At 47.0% G+C, this 24,225-nt stretch overlaps 1 protein-coding gene across 3 annotated transcripts in view; it reads left to right on the forward strand.

Annotated features, from left to right (window-relative positions):
* Window positions 1-24,225, forward strand: part of SYK (spleen associated tyrosine kinase) — a 106,489-nt gene that overhangs the window by 28,138 nt on the left and 54,126 nt on the right. For all 3 annotated transcript variants that reach the window (XM_047762813.1, XM_047762815.1, XM_047762814.1), the window contains exons 2-3: window positions 20,716-21,161; window positions 23,839-23,999. In XM_047762813.1, the coding sequence (XP_047618769.1) occupies window positions 20,760-21,161; window positions 23,839-23,999 (563 nt within the window). In that variant the 5' untranslated portion in view covers window positions 20,716-20,759. The remainder of the gene's footprint in view (window positions 1-20,715; window positions 21,162-23,838; window positions 24,000-24,225) is intronic.

The raw sequence follows: 24,225 nt of genomic DNA on the forward strand, positions 1-24,225 counted from the left end.
TAGTCTGGGAACCTCCATATGCGGCAGGAGTGGCCCTAGAAAAGGCAAAAAGATGGAAAAAAAAAGAATTATGGCAGACTTCTCATCAAAAACAATGCAAACCAGGATTGGAAGAGTGAAAGTTTTGAAGTTTCAAAAGGAGGGGGGAAAAAACGAATCAATCTAGAATCTTATGTCTAAATTTATTCTTCAAAAGTGAAGGAGAAAAAAGATATTCTCAAACAAAATCAGAAAATTCGTTACTAGTTGACTGGCCTTACAAAAAGGTTAAAAGAACTTCTTTAGTAGAAGGACAATGGTATAGATCTGAAACTTGGATCTCTCTAAAGAAAGGAAGAGCATTAGAAAAGGGGGGGAAAAGGAAGGTAAAATAAGATACTTTGTCTTTCATATTCTTTATTTTTTTCTTTTTGGCCATGCCCATGGCATGTAGGAGTTCACAGGCCAGGGATCAAATTCATGCCATAACAGTGACAACACTGGATCCTTAACCCATAGTATCACAGGAGAATTTGTCTTTCATAGTCTTAATTTCTCAAAAAGGTAACTGTTTAAGCAATAGAAGTAATAGCATAATGGGTGATTGTAGCATATGGGTATGAGAAATGAATGGCAGCATTGTCTTAAAGGATGGATGGAGGAGTTGGGAATACTCTTTTATGAGGTACCTGTACTGCATGTGGAGCAGTGGAGTGTTATTTGAAAATAGAATTTAGATACTAAAAGTTGTAACCTCTAGGACAACCACTAAAAATTTCTAAAAGACATGCTGGGAGGATATAAAATGGAATCATTTAAAAGACTTGATTAAAACCAGAGAAAGCAGAAACAAAGAAGAAAAAAGAAAGAACAAACGAGAATAGAGAAAGATGAGTTACAAACATTGTGGATATTAATCCAGGGAAGTCAATCGTCACTTTAAATGTGCAGGGTCTAAATAAGTACGTCACTAAAAGCACAGAGACTGTAAACAAGACTGAATGATGTGCTGTCTATAAGAAACCCACTTTAAATGTAAAAACACATACAAATTGAAAGCAACGGGATGGATAAAGATATTCCATACCAAAATCAAGGAAGAAGCAAAGGAATGCTGGAGTAACCATAATAACTTTAGACAAAACAGACTTCGGAAAATAGAAGGTTATCAGGGATAGAGAGGTGGGTGCCGGAGTTCCTGTTGTGGCTCAGTGGTTAACGAGTCCGACTAGGAACTATGAAGTTGCGGGTTTGATCCCTGGCTTTGTTAAGGATCCAGCATTGCCATGAGCTGTGGTGTAGGTCACAGACGTGGCTCAGATCCTGCATTGCTGTAGCTGTGGCATAGTCCAGCAGCTACAGCTCCAATTAGACCCCTAGCCTGGGAACCTCCATAGGCCACAGGAAGAAAAGGCAAAAAGACCAAAAAAAAAAAAAAAAAGAGGTGGGTGCCATATAATGATAAAGGGATGAACTATCTAAGGAGACATAACTATCTTGAACATATGTGCGCAAAACAATAGAGTCTTAAAACACAGGTCGCAAACACTAATAGAACCAAAAGAATAGAGGAACCCACTGTTACAACTGGAGATTTCCATCACCCTCTGCCAGTAATCGACATATTAGGTAAACGGAACATCAATAAGGACATAGATGACTTGAGCATCACTGTCAGTCAACTTGGTCTACTTGACAAGTATAAGCTCTTCAGTCCGACAATGGAAAAGTACAGGCATAGACTATTTTACTGCACTAGGTTTTATTGTGCTTCACAGATTTTGTGCAACACAATTATTTTGCACATTGAAGGTTTGTAGCAACCCTGCTTTGAGCAAGTCTGTTTGTGCCATTTTCCCAACAGTACTTGCTCACTTCATGCCTCTCTTCACATTTGGGTAATTCTCACAGTATTTCAAATGTTTTCATTATTATATTTGTTATGAAATCTCTGAGAAGTGATCTTTGGTGTTACTGTTGTGAAAAGATTATAACTCCCTGAAAGCTCAGTTGATTATTAATTTTTTTAGCAAAAAAATATTTTTAACTTAAGGTAAGTACATTGTTTTTCAAGACATAATGCTGTTGAGTGTTTAGTAGATCAGTTTAGTGTAAACATAACATTTATATGCATTTCTTGAGAAGCCAAAACATTTGTATTACTTTATCATGATATTCACCTTATTGCAGTGGTCTGGACCCAAACCTGCAATATCTCCAATGTGTATCTGTACACAGTCTTCTCAAGCTCACATAGAACATTCACCAAGACAGAGCAAATTCTTGAAAGACATATAAACAAACTTAAATTGATTAAAAAATCATGCAAATTTTGTTCTCAGAACACAATGGAATTAAACCAGAAATCAGTGACAGAAGATAGCTGTAAAACCACCAGATATTTGGGGAAAAAAACAAACTTCTGAATACCCTGTGAGTCAAAGAAGAACTCTGAAGAGAAATTTTAGAATACTTGGAACTGAATAAAGATGAAAATACAACTTACCAAAATTTGTGGGATGCATCAAAAGCACTGCATACATTATAGCATTAAGTGCATACATTAGCTAAAAGGAAGATATAAAATCAATAACCTGTTTTTCCATCTTAGAAAAGAAAAAAAGAACAAATTTCTCTAAAGCAAGAAGAAGTAAATAATTAAAATTAGAGCAGAAATCACTGACATTGAAAACAGGAAAACAATAAGGAAAGCTGACGAAATCCAAAAGTGATTCTTTGAAAACAATCAATAACATTAATAAACCTTTAGCAAAGGCAAACAGGAAGAGAGAGAGGACACAAGGGACCAGTGTGGGATATAAAAGAGAGGTCATTGCTGCAGATCCCATGGACATCAAACGGACAATAACAGAATGCTGTGCACAATTCTCTTCTCACAGATGTGATAACTTAAGTGAAATGGACTAACTGTTGAAAGACACAAACTATTTTCTTTCTTTCTTTTTTTTTTTTTCCCCACTGTACAGCAAGGGGGTCAGGTTATCCTTACATGTATACATTACAATTACATTTTTTCCCCAGCCTTTCTTCTGTTGCAACATGAGTATCTAGACAAAGTTCTCCATGCTATTCAGCAGGATCTCCTTGTAAATCTATTCTAAGTTGTGTCTGATAAGCCCAAGCTCCCAATCCCTCCCACTCCCTCCCCCTCCCATCAGGCAGCCACAAGTCTCTTCTCCAAGTCCATGATTTTCTTTTCTGAGGAGATGTTCATTTGTGCTGGATATTAGATTCCAGCTATAAGTGATATCATATGGTATTTGTCTTTGTCTTTCTGGCTCATTTCACTCAGGATGAGATTCTCTAGTTCCATCCATGTTGCTGCAAATGGCATTATACCATTCTTTTTTATGGCTGAGTAGTATTCCATTGTGTATATATACCACTTCTTCTGAATCCAATCATCTGTCGATGGACATTTGGGTTGTTTCCATGTCCTGGCTATTGTGAATAGGGCTGCAATGAACATGCGGGTGCACGTGTCTCTTTTAAGTAGAGTTTTTTCCGGATAGATGCCCAAGAGTGGGATTGCGGGGTCATATGGAAGTCCTATGGATAGATTTCTAAGGTATCTCCAAACTGTTCTCCATAGTGGCTGTACCAGTTGACATTCCCACCAACAGTGCAGGAGGGTTCCCTTTTCTCCACAGCCCCTCCAGCACTTGTTATTTGTGGATTTATTAATGATGGCCATTCTGACTGGTGTGAGGTGGTATCTCATGGTAGTTTTGATTTGCATTTCTCTTATAACCAGTGATGTTGAGCATTTTTTCATGTGTTTGTTGGCCATCTGTATATCTTCTTTGGAGAACAGTCTATTTAGGTCTTTTGTCCATTTTTCCATTGATTGATTGGCTTTTTTGCTGTTGTGTTGTATAAGTTGTTTGTATATTCTAGAGATTAAGCCCTTGTCCGTTGCATCATTTGAAACGATTTTCTCCCATTCTGTAAGTTGTCTTTTTGTTTTCTTTTTGGTTTCCTTTGCTGTGCAAAAGCTTTTCAGTTTGATGAGGTCCCATGGGTTTATTTTTGCTCTCATTTCTATTGCTTTGGGAGACTGACCTGAGAAAATATTCATGATGTTGATGTCAGGGAGAGTGTTTTGCCTATGTTTTCTTCTAGGAGTTTGATGGTGTCCTGTCATATATTTAAGTCTTTCAGCCATTTGGAGTTTATTTGTGTGCATGGTGTGAGGGTGTGTTCTAGTTTCATTGCTTTGCATGCACCTATCCAGGTTTCCCAGCAATGCTTGCTGAATAGACTTTCTTTTTCCCATTTTATGTTCTTGCCTCCCTTGTCAAAGATTAATTGACCATAGGTGTCCGGGTTTATTTCCAGATTCTCTATTCTGTTCCATTGGTCTGTCTGTCTGTTTTGATACCAGTACCACACTGTTTTGATGACTTTTTTTGGCTATTTCTTTGGGCCGCTCCCACGGCATATGGAGGTTCCCAGGCTAGGGGTCTCATCGGAGCTGTAGCCGCTGGCCGACACCACAGCCACAGCAACACAGGATCCAAGCCGCGTCTGCAACCTACACCACAGCTCACGACAATGCCGGATCATTAACCCACTGAGCAAGGGCAGGGACCGAACCCACAACCTCATGGTTCCTAGTCGGATTTGTTAACCACTGCGCCACGATGGGAACTCCCACAAACTATTTTCACAGAAAGAAAACTAGTTGAATATCCCTGTCTTTTATGTTTAAACTGATAATTAATAACCTCTCTCCCAAAAAAGCACCATGCCCAGATAGTTTCACTGGTGAATTATAATGTACATTTAAGGAGGGCATGATACCAATTTTCAACAATTTCCTCTTCCAGAAAATAGAAGCAGAGGGAGAGAGACATCGGTATGAACTCTCAGGTGAATTCATATCAATACAGATGGATATATTCAGAAATACTTTATTTATATATTTTTTACCGTCTCGAAGTATCTTTATTTCATGAGAAGAAATACTTCAGATATGGCCTGGAAACAGTGGCATCCTAGTAGCAGCAAGTCCACCTAGTGCCCAAATCGTAGTTTCTAAAACCGTCTCAATTAAAAGGACCAGAGAAACCATAGATTCGAGGATGGGAGCAAGAAATACACAAATAAGCCTGGAGTATGTTGTAGCGCCAGACTTAAGGACGTGCTCAACAAACAAAACAATACCCCACGGTGATGGACGTGAGTCAGAGGGACGCAGGAGCCCATTGGTAATGCTCCCAACAGCCAAGATGGAACAGTTTGAGCCACAAAATGAAGTGGTACCAGATTATATCCTAATGTGTAAAATAAATATTTTAAAAAAGTTATTAAAGTATAGTTGATTTACAGTATTCTGTCAATTTCTGCTATCTAGCAAAGTGACCCAGTTATACATATACATACACTCTTTTTCTCATATCTTCCATCATATTCTGTCACAAGTGATTGGATATAGTTCCCTGTGCTATACAGCAGGACCTCATTGCTTATCCATTCTAAATGTAATAGTTTTCATCTACTAACCCCAAACTCCCAGTCCATCCCACTCCTTCCCCATCCCCTTTGGCAACCACAAGTCAGTTCTTGATGTTGGTGAGCCTGTTTTTTGTTCTGTAGATAGGTGCATTGTGTCATATTTTGGATTCCACATATAAGTGATATCATATGATATTTGTCTTTCTCTTTCTGACTTACTTCAGCTAGTATGAGACTCTCTAGTTGCATCTATATTGCTACAAATGGCATTATTTTGTTCTTTTTTATGACTGTGTAGTATTCCATTGTGTATATACCGCATCTGAATGCATTCATCTATTGATGGACATTTAGGATGTTCCCATATCTTGTCTGTTGTGAATATGCTTCTATGAACATATGGGTGCATGTGTCTTTTTGAATGAAAGTTTTGTCCAGATAGATGCCCAGGAGTGGAATTGCTGCACCATATGGTAGGTCTATATTTAATTTTCTGAGGAACCTCCATACTGTGTTCCATAGTGGTTGTATCAATTTACATTCCCACCAACAGTGTAGGAGGCTTCCCTTCTCTCTACCTCCTCTCCAGCAATTGTTATCTGTAGACCTTTTAGTGATGGCTAATGTCCAGGTCTGTGAGTTGGGGACAACTGTAATCACTACCTTTAGGGAGGTTGTGCAGGGCAGCCAATGCCCTGTGAGGGAGCTGCTTCTCGTTGCCATCCTTATCATCATCATCCTTCTCTCGGTCGTCCTGGTCAGCACTAAACCTCATTGTGGCTCAGGTTTATCACCTGTAAGATGGAAATGCTTTTTGCGAAGAGCCATCATTTTTGCTGGCTTCAGGTGCAGGTGGGTTCCTGTGACTTCTCTGAACACATCTTTGGGAGTCTCCTGGCCGCACCCCAGTGAACCACCCGCAGGACTCCTTTCAGCTTCTCAGGTCCAGAGAGGGTGTCTCTCCATCATGAATCTCTAGGGATGTCTCCTCACCTGTTTCAAAGTGAAGCGTGGCTGGGCTTCTCCCATCTCTTTTGCCAAGTGTGGGAGACGACACAGCCTGGAATGAGACGTTCAGAATCGTGCTTGCTGCAGTGTGTGTGGATGTTTAGGCAGATGCTTGGAACGCTCCTCCGATTTTAACTCAAAGGACCTCCCCAGAGGACCTCTGTGGAACTGTGTCTCCTGCTGGTAGCGAGAGTGACTTCCGCCAGGAGGCTGGGAGCAGGGTCGGGGAGGGCTGACACCTACACTCTGACCCAGCACTTTGGCCTTCCTGCTGTACAGACCATGTCTGCTCCCCAAGTAGCATCTTAAGTTCTCTGATAAGGCCTTTCCTAGAATTTCTCTCCTATTTGGTTTTACCTTTGGGTGAGATCTGATGCATAAAATGTCCTAGGGCTTTTTAAAAATCTAAAATAACTAAGAGTTCCCATTGTGGATTACCCGGTTAAAAACCTGACCAGTGTCCATGAAGATACGTGTTTAATCCCTGGCCTCATTCAGTGGATTAAGGACCTGGCATTGCCAGGAGATGTGGGGTAGGTTGCAGAAGCAGCTCGGATCTGGCGTTGCTGTGACTGTGGCTGCAGGCTGGCAGCTGCAGCTCTGATTCAACCCCCTAGTCTGGAAACTTCCATATGCCACAGGTGCATTGCTAAAAAGGAAAAAGGAAAAAATAAAAAAAGAATGAAACAACCAAGACAATTTTGGTATACCCTTCCTGGCACTTTAAGACAAAGTTCTTTAGCAAGTGCTATTGGGAGAGTGCATTTCCTGGTCCACCCCAACTGTTGGCGTGCTGGGTCCATTGATGAGCTCAGTCCTGGTGGGAGCCACGTCCCTGGGGTGTTGCTTCATTTGTATGTGCAAGGGCAGGAGGCCCACTGCATGGGGATCTGCACTTCTGCTTTCTGGTTGCGGCGCCCGAGGCGGGAGAAGGTCACTTCCCCTAATTATAGACGTGGTGTGGACAGGAAGTGCTCCTGCTAGTAGGGCTTGTCTTCTGCTTTCTTTCCATTTCTGCTGTTCTCCCTTGAAATACTTCTCTCCCTCTCTGTAGGCTTTGCCCCTTCCCACACTCCACGCTGCCCCGGGCTTCTGATTACGGACTTGTGCTCAAATCTGGAAAGGGCAGGTAGGTTAGGATGTGTTGGAATCTAGGAAATCCTAGAAGAACGGTGGCCTCAGATTGCTCCCCTCTGTGGCTGCCCACAGGAAGGATGCCACGCTCGTGTTTTAGCGAGTTCATGTGTGTTTTCCCTCCCATGTGGCCAGCACTCTCCCACGGAACACATGTCCTGAAGAGCCAGGGCTCCAGCGTTTGCCATCCTCATTTTTGCCTATAGTTATCGGGTAATCAAATCATCTTCCTCGCCTTCATAGCACCTTTGACCACCTATTTAAGCGATGCATATGTTTATGTCACAGGCTTATGAAATCTAAGGATACCATCATAAGCATCTATAATATTTTGCAAACGTGAGTCACCCACAATTATTCTTTCAATGACGAGAAAAAAGTGACGATGCGTTTAACGCTACAGGTAGTAAAAATTTCGGTAGGTGTCACAGTCCCCTATTTGTGTGTGTCCTTGCCTGTAAATCAGGTGGTGTGGTGTCTCCAGCAGCTGTCAGGTCCCTGTAAATTTTGTGCAACTGAGGTATGGAGGACAGGAAAGTAAAGGAGTACCAAGAGTTTTAAAACCTTCCCAAGGCACCCCCAGAGGGGACAGGAGAGGCCATGTCACTGTGAAGTCTTGCCAGGAGCCTTTGGAAAAGGGTCTTGGAGAGTCATCAGGAGCAGGACCAGCAGGTAAAACTCAGTGATTTTGCCTCCTGTTCAGCTTTCCTGTGTGGTTTGTTCCTATGGAGAGAAAGACAGTGATGGTATCAGCCACTTTCTTTTTTGTTTTTTCTTTTGAGGGCCGCACCCACAGCCTATGGAAGTTCCCAGGCTGGGGGTCGACTTGGAGCTGTAGCTGCCGGCCTATGCCTCAGCCACGACAATGCAGGATCTGAGCCTCATCTGTGCCTTGCGCCGTGGCTCATGGCAATGCTGGATCCTCAACCCACTGAGCGAGGCCAGAGATCAAACCTGCATCTTCATGGATACCAGTCAGTTTTGTAAACTGCTGAGCCACAGTGGGAACTCCTGCTATCTGCCCACACTTTCAGCGTGGGTTCTTTTGGCTGTGACTTTGTTTTGCTCTTTCCCTGGAACAGAGTGGGTGATGAGGTGGTTTTCGGGGACACCGTGGTTGGGTAAAGTTCACAGGAGGACCCAAAGGGGGCTGAGTCTACCTGGGCCTCAGCCCACTGGCAGCAACCCCAGGACATCACGAGAGGGCGTCACCCAGTGACACCTTGGGTGGGATCCCCCATGGTCCCTGGCTCCCCACTAAGTCTGGCTCACACTTAATAACTGAGTCCTCGTGCATATGTCTGGCCTTGAGGCGAGCACGCCTGTGACTCAGTGCCTGGCAGAGGAAGAGTGCCAGGGTCACCTTCTCTCCTCAATGGCCAGGTTTTCTTGCTGGGGGCTTGGCAGGTACAGCGTGGTGGACTAGGACTTTTTTCCTGGCTCTCTTCCCTGCCGTGGCTGTTGGCAACCCAGTTTTGGCTGTCTCCCGACTCTCTTTCTCCATACATCCTGGAGCGAGACATACTCAACTCCCTTTTCTCTCAGCCAGCCCCACTTGGTTAGTGAAATACTGGATTGCGGCAAAGGGTCTCAAACAGGAAAGCGTTTGAACATCTCCAGGAAGTTTTTTTTTTAAATCCAGACTTGTCATCTCTGTGTTGTACCTCTGGGTCTGAGATGGGTCGGGACCCCTATTTCTAGGGCTGAGTCTGAAGTGCAGGGTGTGGGGAGCAAGAGCTCCCGTGAAGAACCTGAATCTACTTCCCATTGCGGCTCAGAGGAAACGAATCCGACTAGGAAGCATGAGGTTGCGGGTTCGATCCCTGGCCTCGCTCTGTGGTTAAGGATCCAGCGTTGCCATGAGCTGTGGTGTAGGTCACAGATGAGGCTCAATTCTCACGTTGTTGTGGCTGTGGCATGGGCTGGCATCTGCAGCTCAGATTTGACCCCTACCCTGGGAACCTCCACATGCCATGGGTGTGGCAGTAAAAAGAAAAAAAGAGTTATTGTTTATGTATATATAATGTCTGTGATGTATGCTACTTGTGCCAAGAGATAAATATTAGGTAGGCATAGAAAAGAAGTTCTTGAATATTTTCGTGGAGCTTGAAAATCCAGATGTTGGCTAAGATACATCAGTCTTTTCCTTGATGACTTTTAAGGAGCTTCATGTTTTTGAAGGCAATGCCAAAGAACCTGGATTTGCAAGTTTGGATAATGTTTTCAAGTGTGAGAACATCCACTCTCTCTCTCAATATTAGTAAAACATCATGTTCTCCAACCTTAGGTTTTTTACTTTCTGTTTCTGAAATGTGTCTCTCTAGCTCAGACACTCTGCGCTTTACTGCAAATGCAGAACAGGGGCTACTCCGCAGAATTCGTGATGTGTGCTTCTGCCTTGGGAGACCAGGTCTGCAGCAGTGCGACTGGCCCAGCAGGCCCCAGGAGGGGCTGGGGACAGTCCTGCAGGGTGGTCTCCCAGAGGGCCAGCCAGTGTCACTCAGGAAACCAGGCAGATGTGGGGCCGCTCAGGCCTGGTCCTTAGGTTCTGTTTCTCCGTGTTGGGGCCACAGGTCTGTTCCTGTGTTGTTTTTGTATCTTTTATTTTTTTTTTCTAGTGCGATGCTGCTGCAGAAGGCAGCCCTCTGGGCCCTTAGCAGACCAGTGGAAGGCAGTTGTCTGTTTGGGGTGGTCCCACTGCCTTGCCCTGAAATTCACTTACAGTTGAGCCTCGTTATTCATGGATTCCATATTTACAAATTCTCATTTCTCATAACTAATCAGCCAGTCCTTGACTGCCACAGGAAGACTCCCTTCTCCCTCTGGGCCAGGCTCTTTCCTCTTTCTTATGGAAATTAATCAAACCCACAGATGAAGTTTTTCCTTTTACTCAAGCCCTGATACCTAATTTTCTCAACTTGAAGCTACGAAGGAAATTCCTAAGCAAATTTTACCAGGGCTGCTTTGCATTGGGGTGGCTGTGTGGCTTTGAGCATGATAAGCCAGAGTATCTTTTTGCATCTTCCTGATTTTGTTCCCCTATGTGGTGGGCCTATGGCAGAAATGGCCCCCAGATGTTGTTTCCCCAGACTACCATTTACTTCTGCCACTTCACCTTGGTCCATGTTGTGTGGGGAAACTGTGGCCCAGTGATGAGAAATCAGCCACTTTTAATGTGCTAAGCACTGTTGAAAATGTTCTCCACAGGAAGTAGAAGGGTTGCACCCTGTAGTCGAGAGGGTAGCACCTGCAGGAGCCATGGTTTGATGGGTCTTAAGAAAAGCAGAAGCCATGAAGCATAGGTCTGGGCTGGTGACAACCAGGGCAGATAGGGTGGGTTTTTTAAAAAGTACAAAGACAGAGGCTACCCCTTCTGGTTCCACGCCAAGTTTAAAAGCATTGAAAGGAACACAGATTCAGGGCAGAAGCATAATCTGTTGAAGAACACGATCTTATACCACAGCGTCATTGTGTACTGATGGGGTGGGGACCCCATGAGGTGGGGGCTTTTCAGGGCAAGTGAGAGAGGGTGGAGGAAATTCACTTACAGTTGAGCCTCGTTATTCACGGATTCCCTATTTACAAATTCACCTTCTCGCTAAAATATATTTGCAGCTAGCACATCAAGACTCACTGCACTTGTGTGGTCATTTGTGGACGTACTCAGGGCAGTGAAGACATGTATTCCCATCTGAGGTTGAACAAGGAGCTGCTTTGCTCTCTTGTCTTAGCTCACGCTGCAAATAAGCGTCCTCTCCGGGGTCTATTTAACACCATGTTTTTGTTTTGTTTTGTTTTGTTTGTGTTGTTTAAAAGGGCCCCACCAGTAGGGCTGAAGTGCTGTCTGGTGTTCCCAAGGGCAAGAAGGCTGTGATGTGCCTTATGGAAAAAACACATGGTAGATAAGCTCCCTTCAGGAATGAGTTATCGTGCTGTTGGCTGTGAGTGGTGTTCATAAGTCAACAATATGGATGATGTTTCTTTAGACAGGAGCACACATAGAACAAGGTTATATATTGATCCACTGACAAAAATGTCACAGACTCAAGGCTTGTCTTTCCTCAGGAACAATGGTTTAGCGTTTGAGAATTCATTGTTCATAGGGCCTTTTTAGAATATGACTACCATGAATAATGGGAGCTGACTGTGCTTTGTTTCATGCATAAGGTGAAAAGAAAACACAGCCAAGGGTAGCAATATTGGTGTAGTGGAGAGAGAGGAGGAAGAAGGGTAGGGAAGGATGCTGTGAAGGTTGTCAGCCTTTGTAAATCGGTCTGAACTTAGGAATTGCCTCTGATCCTGGTTCCCAGGCTTGGATACAAGGCCCTTGCTGAAATGGCAGTCAGAGTCTCTGACCAGCTTCTGGGAGTAGAAGTGGGGATGAAGGAAGCCATTCTGAGGCAGCAGCTTCTAGGCACTCCTTGGGCACATGTATGTCACCTCCCTCCTTCCTGACCCTAGGGGTTTGTCGCCTCCTCCTCCCTCCTCAGCACCAGAAAGTTTTATTCTGACTCTGCCGGAACCCAGCCTCTGGTGCCCTCCCTCCCTAGCCCCCCCCCCCCCCGCCCCAGATTTGGGGGCCTTGTTTATCAACCGATCATTCAAGTATTTATGAAGCACCCTGTTTCTCTCCCTTGACTCTTCGGCGTGCTGAATCAGTTATCTCTTGCTTCGTAACAGATTGCCCTAAACTTAGTGGTTTGAAACAGCAATAATAATTTATATCCTTCATGATGTCTGGGGGCCAGGAATTTGAGATGGCTTGGCTTGGCTCAGGGTCTCCTATGAGGCTGCAGTCACATGTGTTGCATTGTCTGAAGACTCAGCAGGGCCTAGAGGACCCTCCTCTGAGCTGGCTCCCTCCTGTGATTGGCAGGTGTGTGCTGGCTGTTGGCTGGAGGCCTCAGTTCCCTGAAGAGTGGCTTGAGCATCTTCCTACTTGGCATCTGGCTTCCCCCAGGATGAGCAATCCAGGGCCCAGGGGAAAACTGTTCAGACCTTTATAGGCTAGTGTCACACATCTCATAATCACTGGGCAGCCATCCCTCAGTCATCGTGGGAGGGGCCACCCAAGGGCCTGGGTACCAGGAGGTGAGGATCCATGGAGCCACCTTAGAGCTGCCTGCGACCATTGTAAGGCTCCAACTATAGGGTGGAGGCTTATTCTTAGGGAAGTTTCTGTTCTAGGCAGCAGAGAACAATACAGTAAACATACGGATCCTTATGGAGTATCTGGGCTAATGTCTAGGGGATGCAGACAGGGGAAAAATAGAAGATTATAAAGCTTGAGGTGGGCTAAGGAATGGGTGGCGGGGGGCATGCAGAGCCCAGCCCCTCTTCATCATGCTGACTTCACTCTGCTGGGAACATTTTCTTCCACCCACATCATGGATTCCAGAAGGCATTTTCAGCTGCTAGCCTGGGTGTGAGCAGCTGTTTTCCACTCTGGTTGCCCCCAGAAACATGAATTAAAAAAAAAAATTAGGATTTCCCATCATGGCTCAGTGGTTAATGAACCCGACTAGTATCCATGAGGATGCAGGTTCAATCCCTGGCTTCACTCAGTGGGTTAAAGATCTAGCATTGCCTCGAGCTCTGGTGTAGGTGGCAGATGCAGCTCGGATTCCTTGTTGCTGTGGCAGCTATAGCTCCGACTTGACCCCTAGCCTGGGAACCTCCATATGCCACCTCGGGTGCGGCCCTAAATAGACAAAAGACAAAAAAAAAAAAAAAGAAAGAAAGAAAATTAGCTCAAATCTTATGTGAAACACTTTGTGATGGCAAGCCTGTGTTATTCCTCTTTTTTATCTGTGGAGCTGCTGATAAGCTAGACCTACAGAAGTGATAGTTTCCAAGTGAAATGCATTTTAAAGGGCACGGGTTGTACAGGCAGCCTTGATCCTGGGATGGGAGAAAAGGATCGTGAGAGTCTAATTGGAAGGAGACATAGGTAATATGTCGGGAAGTGCAAAAGGATACAGTGTCGCTTAAGTAAAATGGGGGGAAGATAAGAGGATTCCAGCTAGATTCCATGGAGCTCATCATCTGTCAAGAGAATTCATTTCTGCATGTTCTTGGAGGGCTGCTGGTGGGGCTCCTTGGGCAGCTGGAATCAAAGCCCAGGGAAGAAATAGACTCTTTTCTAGATGTAACTCCTTAGAGGACATTGAATGCAGCATGAAGCTTTCCCTGACTGGCAGGAGTTTAAAGTAAGAAAACATTGTCTGTGGGAGTTCTTGTCGTGGTGCAGGAAATGAATCTGACTGGGAACCATGAGGTTTCGGGTTTGATCCCTGGCCTCACTCAGTGGCTTAAGGATCCGGTGTTGCCGTGAGCTGTGGTGTAGGTCACAGATGTGGGTCAGATCTGATGTTGCTGTGGCTCTGGCGTAAGCCAGCAGCTGTAGCTCCAATTGGACCCCTAGCCTGGGAACCTCCATGTGCCGCCAGTGCGACCCTAAAAAGCACAAAAAACCCAAACAAACCATAATCAGAAAACATTGTCTGTGGTTCAGTTAAAGCCTCCATCATTGTCATTTGGGAGTGTGTTTTGGGGAAGGGTACACGCAAGTACACACACGCACACGCACACACTCCTTTCCAGCCTGGGCTACTGATGCCTTTCCCTTCCCTATGCCTTCTCTCTTTTATTTGGAGCCCTTCCCCCCCACGAGGTACCAGTTGCCATGGGCAACCCTCCACCCTATCACGGCTGCACTTCGTTTCGGCTACTTTGGTGCTACCATCACCACTTTCACAGGTGTAGACCTGTGGTGCTAACATGCCCGGTCACAGGAGCTGCGTTCTCAGCCCATCCAGCTCACAGGCTCTGCTCTGCACCCCAGCTCTGCCGCCTCTGGGCCCTGGCCCCACTTACCTCCACCGGGCTCTGTTCTTTTGCAACCTTCCCTGTCCTGTGCTCAGAGTGATCATGGTAATAAACAAGATAAGGGATAGCCTTTCATCTAATTTGTTGGTGAAGATGCGAGAGCAATGGAAGGAACATATCAGATTTGTCGGCAGGCCAAACCCCTAACACAGTGGCTTCCAGTCAGGGAACATTTGGGGACCGTGCCCCCAGGGAACATTTGGCAGTGTCTGGAGATGGTTGTCACAATTGGAGGATGGGGGGGGGGGGCTGCTGGTCTTAGTGGATGGAGGCCGGGATTGCTGCTACCCAGACTACAGAGGACAAGACGGCCCCACGGCAGAGAGTGATCCAGCCCAGATGTCAGGAGGGCCGAGGCTGAGCAGCCCGGTGCTGATGTAATGCGAGGTGACAGATGGAAACAGGCATAATCGACAAAAGGAGTGAGGGGGCAAGTGGAGCAGTTTTAGTAAGTTAATCAGTGGCCAGGGGTGGGGGTATATCTTGACTGCTTATGAAAAGAGCAGCTTTTCATTCATAAGAAGCCTGATGTGAATACCGGGAACTGAGGCCACCCAGGGCCACCAAGTGCAGCCCAGGAGGGGCCTGGGCACTGGTGCGTTTAGAGCTCATCGGTGGCGGCATCAAAGCCAGCTACACCTTTGAGGGGGTCCTGGACCCAGTGGAATTCTGTGGGTCCAGTTGACCAGGATAGTGAACACTTGCAGATGACGTCTGGTGAGGGAGGACGTGGGGATGTCGGAGCAGGGTGGTGAGCAACCCTTGAAGATGGTTTTGGGGAAGCAGAACCGGAAGAGTTCTGTGTGTGCCGTGGGCTCCCGGAGGGTTGGGGCTGGGGGAGGAAGGTCTGCTGAGAAAGCCTTTTCTTTCTTTCCTTTTTCTTTTCTTTTTAGGGCCCTACTCACAGCATATGGAGGTTCCTAGGCTAGGGGTCAAATTGGAGCTGCAGCTGGCAGCCTACACCACAGCCACAGCAAGGGGGAATCCAAGCCGAATCTGTGACCTACACCATAGCTCACAGCAACTCTGGTTCCTTAACCCACTGATCGAGGCCAGGGATCGAACCCGAGTCCACAAGGATAGTAGTTGGGTTCGTTACTGCTGAGCCACGACGGGAACTTCGAGGGAGCCTTTTCTGTTAGCTGCATCCATGCCATGCTGAAACCGGTCCCTTTAGGATGCAGTGAGCTCTGTGCATACACCGAGCTCCATCAGCGGGGCTGGAGAAATCTCGAAGGGGGTTGGATGGGAGTGCTCCAAGGTTTTCTGACTCTGGCACCAGGCTCTGCACCTGGGCAAAACAGCAGCTGCCCAGTGAGGACTTATATGACTAAAGCCATGAGTATTTCCTACAGAAACTCTAAGGAGAAACGATGAGCACATTTCCACTTAGCACATATTTTTTGAGTACCTGGTGAGCCCGTAAGTTTAGGGGACATAGGTCAACCCTTCCAGACCTTGGAGCTTATACTTTAGGGCCAGAAAGCAGGCTTGTGATGAATGTGATGAAGGAAATCAACCTTTTCAGGAGATGAAGATGAACAGGGGCCTGCAGCCACCTTAGACTTGGCCACCAGCCTGCACGCCTGTGAGGAGGTGACATGAGATGAGACCATGGGCCTGAGAAGGAGGAAACCAATGGGGGTGGGGGGAGTGCAGTGGCCAGGCCAGGAAGAAGGGTGACGTGGCTGGACGTGCTGAGCATGGGCCTAAGTGGCCAAGATGAGGAGGGGGCTCAGGTCAAACCAAGGAGTGCTTGAAGGCCAGGTGGGGAGGGAGGCTTTGGGATGTGACCAGAGAGGGAGGTGGCTTGCCCGTGTCACCCTGCCTGCTGGGTGGGGAATGGACCATGAGGAGGGCCAGGCAGAAGGAAAACTAACTAGGTAAGGCTTCTATCCATGTGAGGGACAGGTGGTGGGCCTTCCACCTGGGAGTGGCAGGGGACACAGAAGCCATGGTTTTGGAATACATTTTAGAGGAGAACTGATGAGCAGTCCCTGGAGACAGCTGGTTTTGTATATAAGTTCATTGGTACCTTTTTTTTTTTTTTTTTTGATTCCACATGTAAGCAGTATCAAATGGTATTTGTCTTTCTTATTTCACTTATGATGATCTCTAGGTCCACCCACGTTGGTGCAAATGGCATAGTTTCATTCTTTTTATGGCTGAATAGTATTGTATTGTATATGTGTGTCACATCTTCTTTATCTATTCATCAGTTGATGACCACTTAGGCTGGTTCCATGTCTTGACTATTGTGACTAGTGCTGCAGTGAACACAGGGACGCATGCATCTTTTTTGAATTACAGTTTTGCCTGGATAGATGCCCGGGAGTGGGATTGCTGGGTCATCTGACAGCTCTGTTTTTCACTTTTTTGAGGAACGTCCATACTGTTTTCCACGGTGGCTACACCAACTTACATTCCCACCGACAGTATAGGAGGGTACCATTTTCTCCACACCCTCTCCAGCATTTATCATTTACGGACTTATTAGTGATGGCCACTCTAAGGGGTGTGAGGTGGGACCTCATGGTAGGTTTGAGCTTTAGCATAAGATGGCTTTACATACGGTGAAAAATAACTGGGAATGTTGAAACAGACCAAAAGAAAAATAGGTAGCAAGTTCTAGGCACTGTTGAGGAGACTGTTATCCCAATGGGTTTTTTTTTTTTTTTTTTTGGTCTTTTTGCCTTTTCTAGGGCCGCTCCTGTGGCTTATGGAGGTTCCCAGGCTAGGAGTCTAATCGGAGCTGTAGCCACTGGCCTATGCCAGAGCCATAGCAACGCGGGATCCGAGCCACATCTGCGACCCACACCACAGCTCACGGCAACGCTGGATCCTTAACCTACTGAGTGAGGCCAGGGATCGAACCCGCAACCTCATGGTTCCTAGTCAGATTCGTTAGCCACTGTGCCACAACAGGAACTCCCCCAGTGGGTGTTAAACAGAGTTTGAGCTACAGACTTCCCCTGGGGTCCAAGGAAGATTTAAGCAATGCCTGTGAGCAAGTGCAGGTGGGGAGGGGGGGTGGTCAGTGGACACATGGAGGGGCGTACACAGCATGGGGAAGCTGCTGTCTAGACCCACTTAGCCTAGTGAGCGAGACCTAGAATCTGAGGAACAGAGCTGAGAACACTGCAGTGTGTGGTAATGCAGCTTCTCTGGACGGTGGCTGCAAACGAGGTGACCACCTCCTGTCCCCAAGACCAGTGTTGTGGAGAAGGTTCCAGGTGTTGCCTGGTGGGACCTGCTCCTGAGAAGGCTTAAGCAGGACATCACAGATGTGGTTCATCCTTCCCACACAGAAGAGCCCAAGAAGCAATCCTCAGCTGTCCTTGAAATAAACCATCGCTGCTGTCGAAACCGCTACCGACAGCAATGGCCCAGTGCATCTTTCTCAGGCCCTCACCCAGCATCATTTCCAACACAGGAAATCACATGGTCAGAAAAGGTCTGCTCGGCCAGGCCTTGCTGACATGGAGGGCGGTCAGGCCTTCAGCCTCCGGGGGAAGCCGGAGAAGTGCATCCTCCTGGGCGGCGAGTCTGAAATGGACCAATCAGAGCCATTCATGGGCCTGGAGGATGGGCCCGGCCAGCTGCCTCTTGGCCTGTCCCCTGTCTTGTCGCATTGATTCTTGTCCACCCGAGAGGCACAGCAGAGGGCCAGCACCCATGTAAACAGTGGCAAACTGATGAATTTTAAAAGTGTTGGTCATTAAGATTTATATAAATTTTAAAAATAGTGATTAACACAATATTGTTTTGGAAGACTCGCAGTTTTCGTTGACCCCCATGAGGGGTGGCTGCTTTGGAAGAAGTGCCAAGCAGTGGGGGGAGCTGAGCACGAGGGTGCATCTGAGGCTGGTGTGCAAGACAGCGTGTCCCACAAGCAGAGAGAGCATGTGAGCAAGGAGGCAGGAGAGGGCAACTGTGGCCTGGGGACCAAGCCTGCTTGGAATGAGGCTGCTGGGCAGAAAGGGACGGGGTGGACTGCAGGGCGCTGTGCTGTGGGGCTGCAGGGCAGATGAAGCAGGAAGCGGGGGCAGGGGAGGTCCGGGCGGCAGGCCAGCGTGTTTATAGCCATGTGGCTGGGGTGATGCGTTAGAATGGACAGTGGTAAAGGATACAGAGAGAACAGAGTACACCCCAAGGCCATTTGGAGGACAAGCCCAAGAGAAGACAAGGACTCTGGAAGGATTCTGGCTTCCTGGAGGGGGCAGCGCCTGGGCTGGGGAAGGCAGGCAGGCAGTGCATGGAGAGCTCAGTCTCAGATGCTGTCAGGGGCCCGGCATCAGCATCACCCCAGTTGTTGGCCCTGCAGCTTGACTGGCCACGGTGTTTAACAGAGTCCAGATGTGACGCATAGGTGCATGGAGGACAGAGAAGTGCCGAGCCTCAGGGGACAGGAGCTGGAAATGCAGGTGGGCTCACAGCCCAGAGCAGATAGGTGAGGCCCTGAATGTCCTATTGCAGGAACAGAGCGAAGCATAAGAAAGGAGTGCCAGGGGCTCACTCTTTGGGGGGGGGGGAGTGAGGGGCGGGGGCCGAACCTGCAACAAAATCGGCACAGAGGGATTAGCCTGAGAAGAAGAAAGAAGCAGAAAAGAAATATTGCTCCCCAAAGACATATCAACTCACTATCTCTCCAGAGATATTTTCTGGCTAAAAGCAGAAGTCTTTGGTCAAAGAGCAATTGTGGGCTGTAATTTTAAGAGAAAACAAAACCTGGCTGAGAGATGAATGTTCAGAAGCTTCAGCAAAGAAAAAGGAAGCATTGCTAGTCAAAAGTTAAGAGAAACAAACAAGAAAATTATTTGTACATTCAAACTGTAATAAAACCCCACTCACTCAGGAATATTGATTTGACAATATTGCCTGGGGAAAATTCTGTTCCTCTACAAGGCAGGTATGTTCTACAGCCCTTTTGGGGTGATTCATATCGAGAAGAGGCTGTTTCACATAGTCGTGTGTGTGTGTGTGTGTGTCTGTGTGTTTGTGTGTCTGTGTCCCTGTGTGTGTCTGTGTGTTTGTGTGTCTGTGTTTCTGTGTTTAACATGAAAGGGTATGTGCTTTGCTCCCGAGATGCACATTTGCAGTCAGTTAGATACATTTCCATTGATGAAAAGCCCCCTTTGGTTATAATATACACCATTTTGGATACTTTTTTGGACTGGCAATATAGATCCTTCTCATCTACAAACACAGCTGCTCAGTCTTCTTGTCAAAAGTGCATTCCCTGGGAGTTCCCGTCGTGGCTTAGTGGAAATCAGCCTGACCAGCATCCATGAGGACACAGGTTCAATCCCTGGCTTTGCTCAGTGGGTTAAGGATCTGGCGTTGCTGTGAGCTGTGGTGTAGTTCGCAGACGCGGCTTGGACCCGGCGTTGCTGTGGCTGTGGCGTAGACCAGCAGCTACAGCTCCAATTCAACCCCTAGCCTGGGAACCTCCATATGCTATGGGTATTGGCCCCCCCCCAAAAAAAAGACAAAAAAAAAAGTGCATTCACTGACTTCACACATCCACCCAAGCGTGTGCCTCGTCACATGTGGAACCTGCACTATTTCTTCAGTATTGGCCTTGAGGATGGTAGGAAGCGGGTGCCAGGAAGTGGTCTGGAGGGGACACCCTGTCGCCAAGGCCTGGGGCTCTGGGAGGATATCAGTTTTCATACCTCAGGGCAGCTGCTTGCCCATCCTGCCTCCTGGCCAAACATTTTACGTGGTACATAAACGTGGCCAGCACTTCTCTCTCTAGTGTCCAGCTATGGGCGATGACACAGTTCCCCCCCCAATGTTCAGGCAGAAGGAGTCCAGCCACAGCTTCAGCGCATGTAACTGACTAGCCTGTTTCTTTCCAACTCTCTTCATCTGGTGAGAACAGAGGCCTTGTCTGGGTTCTGCCCCTGTGCCCCACTGCCCACTGGGAGAGGTTTTGAGCCCTGTTTTGCAAGGGGACTTCTCTTTTTAGTCGGTTAGAATGCTCGGTCCCCACCAAAAAAAAAAAATGGGTCATGTTGGTTCAATGCAGGTTTTCTGGTTCAGTATTGAGAGGGCGTTTTTGGAAACCTAATGATTATGTGGGTGGAAAGGATGAGGGCAACTTCCAGGGCACCCAAGTCCCACAGGGAAGAGCTTCAAGGACTAGCGGGCCAGGACTGGAGGGTAGGTGCTCTCACAACTACCTGCGCCGGGGTCCTGACCTCTGCCCCATCTTTGTTTTGCCAGGTGGACCCCTGTGTGTGCCGTAGGTGTCAGGAGAAGGCGCAGGCATGGCAGACAGTGCCAACCACTTGCCCTTCTTCTTTGGCAACATCACCCGGGAGGAGGCTGAAGACTACCTGGTCCAGGGGGGCATGAGCGACGGGCTCTACCTGCTTCGCCAGAGCCGCAACTACCTGGGTGGCTTCGCGCTGTCGGTAGCGTATGACAGGAAGGCGCATCACTACACCATCGAGCGCGAGCTGAACGGGACCTATGCCATCTCGGGCGGCAGGACCCACGGCAGCCCGGCCGAGCTCTGCCACTACCACTCCCAGGAGCTGGACGGCCTCGTCTGCCTGCTCAAGAACCCTTTCAACCGGCCGCCAGGGGTGCAGCCCAAGACCGGCCCCTTTGAGGACCTGAAGGAGAACCTCATCCGGGAATACGTGAAACAGACATGGAACCTCCAGGTGGGCGGCGGCGGGAACCCCTCGGCGCGCGCTCTCCGGAGTTCCCGGGCACTGGCGTTCACGCAGGCACCCAGCTCCATGAGAGCCAGGCAGTGGGGCCCCAGATAAGCACCCTTCTCCTTAGTCATCCACGTGGGCCCCAAAGTGCCTCACTCCAAGAAGACAGCCTTTCCTCTTTTGCGGTCGCATTTTCGAGGGTGGCCCTTTTGTGCCAGCGATGTGGGTTTCTCCACCGCAGGAAACCACTGTCACCCAATTCATGCTGGGCCTCTTGGAGGAGGCATCCCAAGAATATACTGGTTTTTATTTACCTGAGAGGGTCATACTGTACACACTTTTCGGCTTTGATCCTCTCGCTAGATGACATCTCTTGCAGAACTTTTGGTGGCAGCAGATACATGCTGCATCAGTCAGTTACTGACTGCCTGAGAGTCCCTTCTATGCACCATAACTTATTTAACTAGTGCCATTTAACCAGTACCCATTGATGGACAACTTCGGTGCTTATACATAATGCTGCTAGTAACATCCTTCTAACCCTTTTTGCAATATCTACAGGATAAACCTGAGCAGGTTGCATGTGCCACAGAGAATGATTTGGACATGTTGATAAGCTGTCATCCCGAAAGGTCTCAGAGCTTGTGACAGCTTACATTCCTGCCACACTCTCAACAGCACGGATATCAGGAGCCAGCAGGCTGATCGACGGCCTCCTGCTCCGACTTAATATGTTCAACCATTTCCTTCCGTTTCCTGGATGTATGCCCCGGGCATTTTTCTGTGTTGGCTGATCCACAGGGATGTATGACAGCTCAGGCCTTTTCAGGATTCTGTACACCGATTCCTATATTGCTTTAATAGGTTCCACAATGAATGCAATCTTGCAGATAGATAATAATACTATGAGTTCAGTATTTTTCATTTAGTATTAATTGGATATGTCTTAAACCATCCTTTTTAAAATTTTTAAATTTTTTTTTCTTTTAAAAAAATTACTATTACTGAAGTATAGTTGATTGAAAATGTTTCTTCATGTTCTGTTGTATAGCGAGGGACCCAATGACACACATTTCCCTGTGCTATACAGTCGGGCCCCATTGCCCATCCATTCCAAATATAACAAATATAGCAAACTGCATCCAAAAAACTCCCCAAATGCCCATCCTTCCCACCCCCTCCCCTTTCCCCCCTGGGAACCTCAAGTCTTCTCTCCTTGGCCATGATCTGTTTTTGTTTTTTTAGATAGGATCATCTGTTCCTTTTTTTTTTTTTGCTTTTTAGAGCTGCGCCCGCAGCATGTGGACGTTCCCAGGCTAGGGGTCAAATTGGAGCTACAGCTGCTGGCCTACACCACAGCCACAGCAACACAGAATCTGAGCTGTGTCTGTGACCTATACCACAGATTATGGCAATGCTGGGTCCCTGACCCACTGAGTGAGTCCAGAGATGGAACCCGCATCCTCGTGGGTACCAGTTGGATTCGTTTTCACTGAGCCACAACGGGACCTCCTTCTCTTATTCTTTTTTAAGTCAGATAAGTCAGGTTTGTTGAAGAGTAACTTACAAACCATGAAATTCATCCTCTTTAAAAGTGTCCAGTTCTATGATTTTTCAGCAAACACATGGCACATGTAGTCATCCCCCCAAGTCAAATATGCATTTCTGTCCCTATAGTTTTTCCTTGTCAAGAATGTCATATAAGTGGGCTCCACAGCAAGCAGTCTTTTCAGACTGGCCTTTTATACTTGGTGTAAGGCATTTGTGAGTCAGCCATGTGTCAGTGGTCCATTCTTTGTTATGGCCGAGTAGTATTCCACACTATTGCTTTTGCGTTTGCCCTCTGCCTGCTTTGAACTTGATGCCTCTTTGGTACATAACTGTTACTGCTTTTGTTTTTCACCCCATCTCTGACGCATGAAAAGATTTCCAGACTCACCTTTTCTTCTGTCTTCCCTCCTTGCATCCATCTCCTCCTTTGGGTTGGTTGTGTTTTGATTTTTACTTCTTCTGGTTCTTTTTGTAAGTTAACAATTAACTTGGGTTCTTCATTTTCTGCTGGGAAGGATCTCTGTTTCTCTCCCCCTGGAATGATGAGGAAGAGAATTCACGTGGCTGTCCACCTTTTTTTCTCCTTTTTCTTTCTTTCTGCTTTGTCATTTCTGCATTGTCAAGGGCCCTCTCCTTTCTGTGATCTTACAGGCAGCAGCATGCATGAGCCCTCAGAGTGAAACCTTGCAGAGGCAGACAGAAAAAAGCATGCCATCTTAAGGCTTCCTGATTGCTGTTAAACGATCAGGGTCTAATACAGAACAATCAGCTCTCGGAGGAAGAGGGCAGGAAAACCATTCTTGAGACCTCATGGACTATACCAGAAGGTTTCTAGCTCGATGTGGCTTTTCTTTTTTTTTTTTTTTCTTTCCATTTTTTTTTTAATTACTCAAATGAATTTATCCCATCTTCGATGTGGCTTTTCAAAGGCCAACCTCTGTATTCTAAAATCTGTTTTCTTAGTTATACACTTGAAGGTACTTAAGTAACGTAGTAGATCTATCGGCTTTATCTATCGAATGAGCAAATAGATGAGATTGCATTTTCCCGTGTCAGGCTTAAGACGGACTGGAAACGATTTCTTGTCACTTGCACTGAGCATGGCTCCACTCTCCTCTCCTCGTGGCAGGGTCAAGCCCTGGAGCAGGCAATTATCAGCCAGAAACCTCAGCTGGAGAAGCTGATTGCCACCACAGCCCATGAAAAAATGCCCTGGTTCCACGGAAAAATCTCTCGGGATGAATCTGAGCAGACTGTCCTGATAGGATCAAAGACAAATGGGAAGTTTTTGTAAGTATTCTGTCTTTCCCTTCGCTCCTGAGCACCAGGCCTACTGGGGACAGTTAGGGGTAACTCAGCCTCCCCACTCCTGGACTCCTGGTGACACTGGGAAGGGATCAAGTGCCGTCCTCTGAGACACACGTGTTGGTCACGTAGACATCTAAAATCAAAGCCATCCCATGGAATTCTGCATTTAGCCAGTCGCCCCCAGGGTGAATACTCCTCTTGGGCACTG

Source organism: Phacochoerus africanus, chromosome 15 (assembly GCF_016906955.1).
Source record: "Phacochoerus africanus isolate WHEZ1 chromosome 15, ROS_Pafr_v1, whole genome shotgun sequence".
In the NCBI taxonomy this organism is placed as follows: Eukaryota; Metazoa; Chordata; class Mammalia; order Artiodactyla; family Suidae; genus Phacochoerus; species Phacochoerus africanus.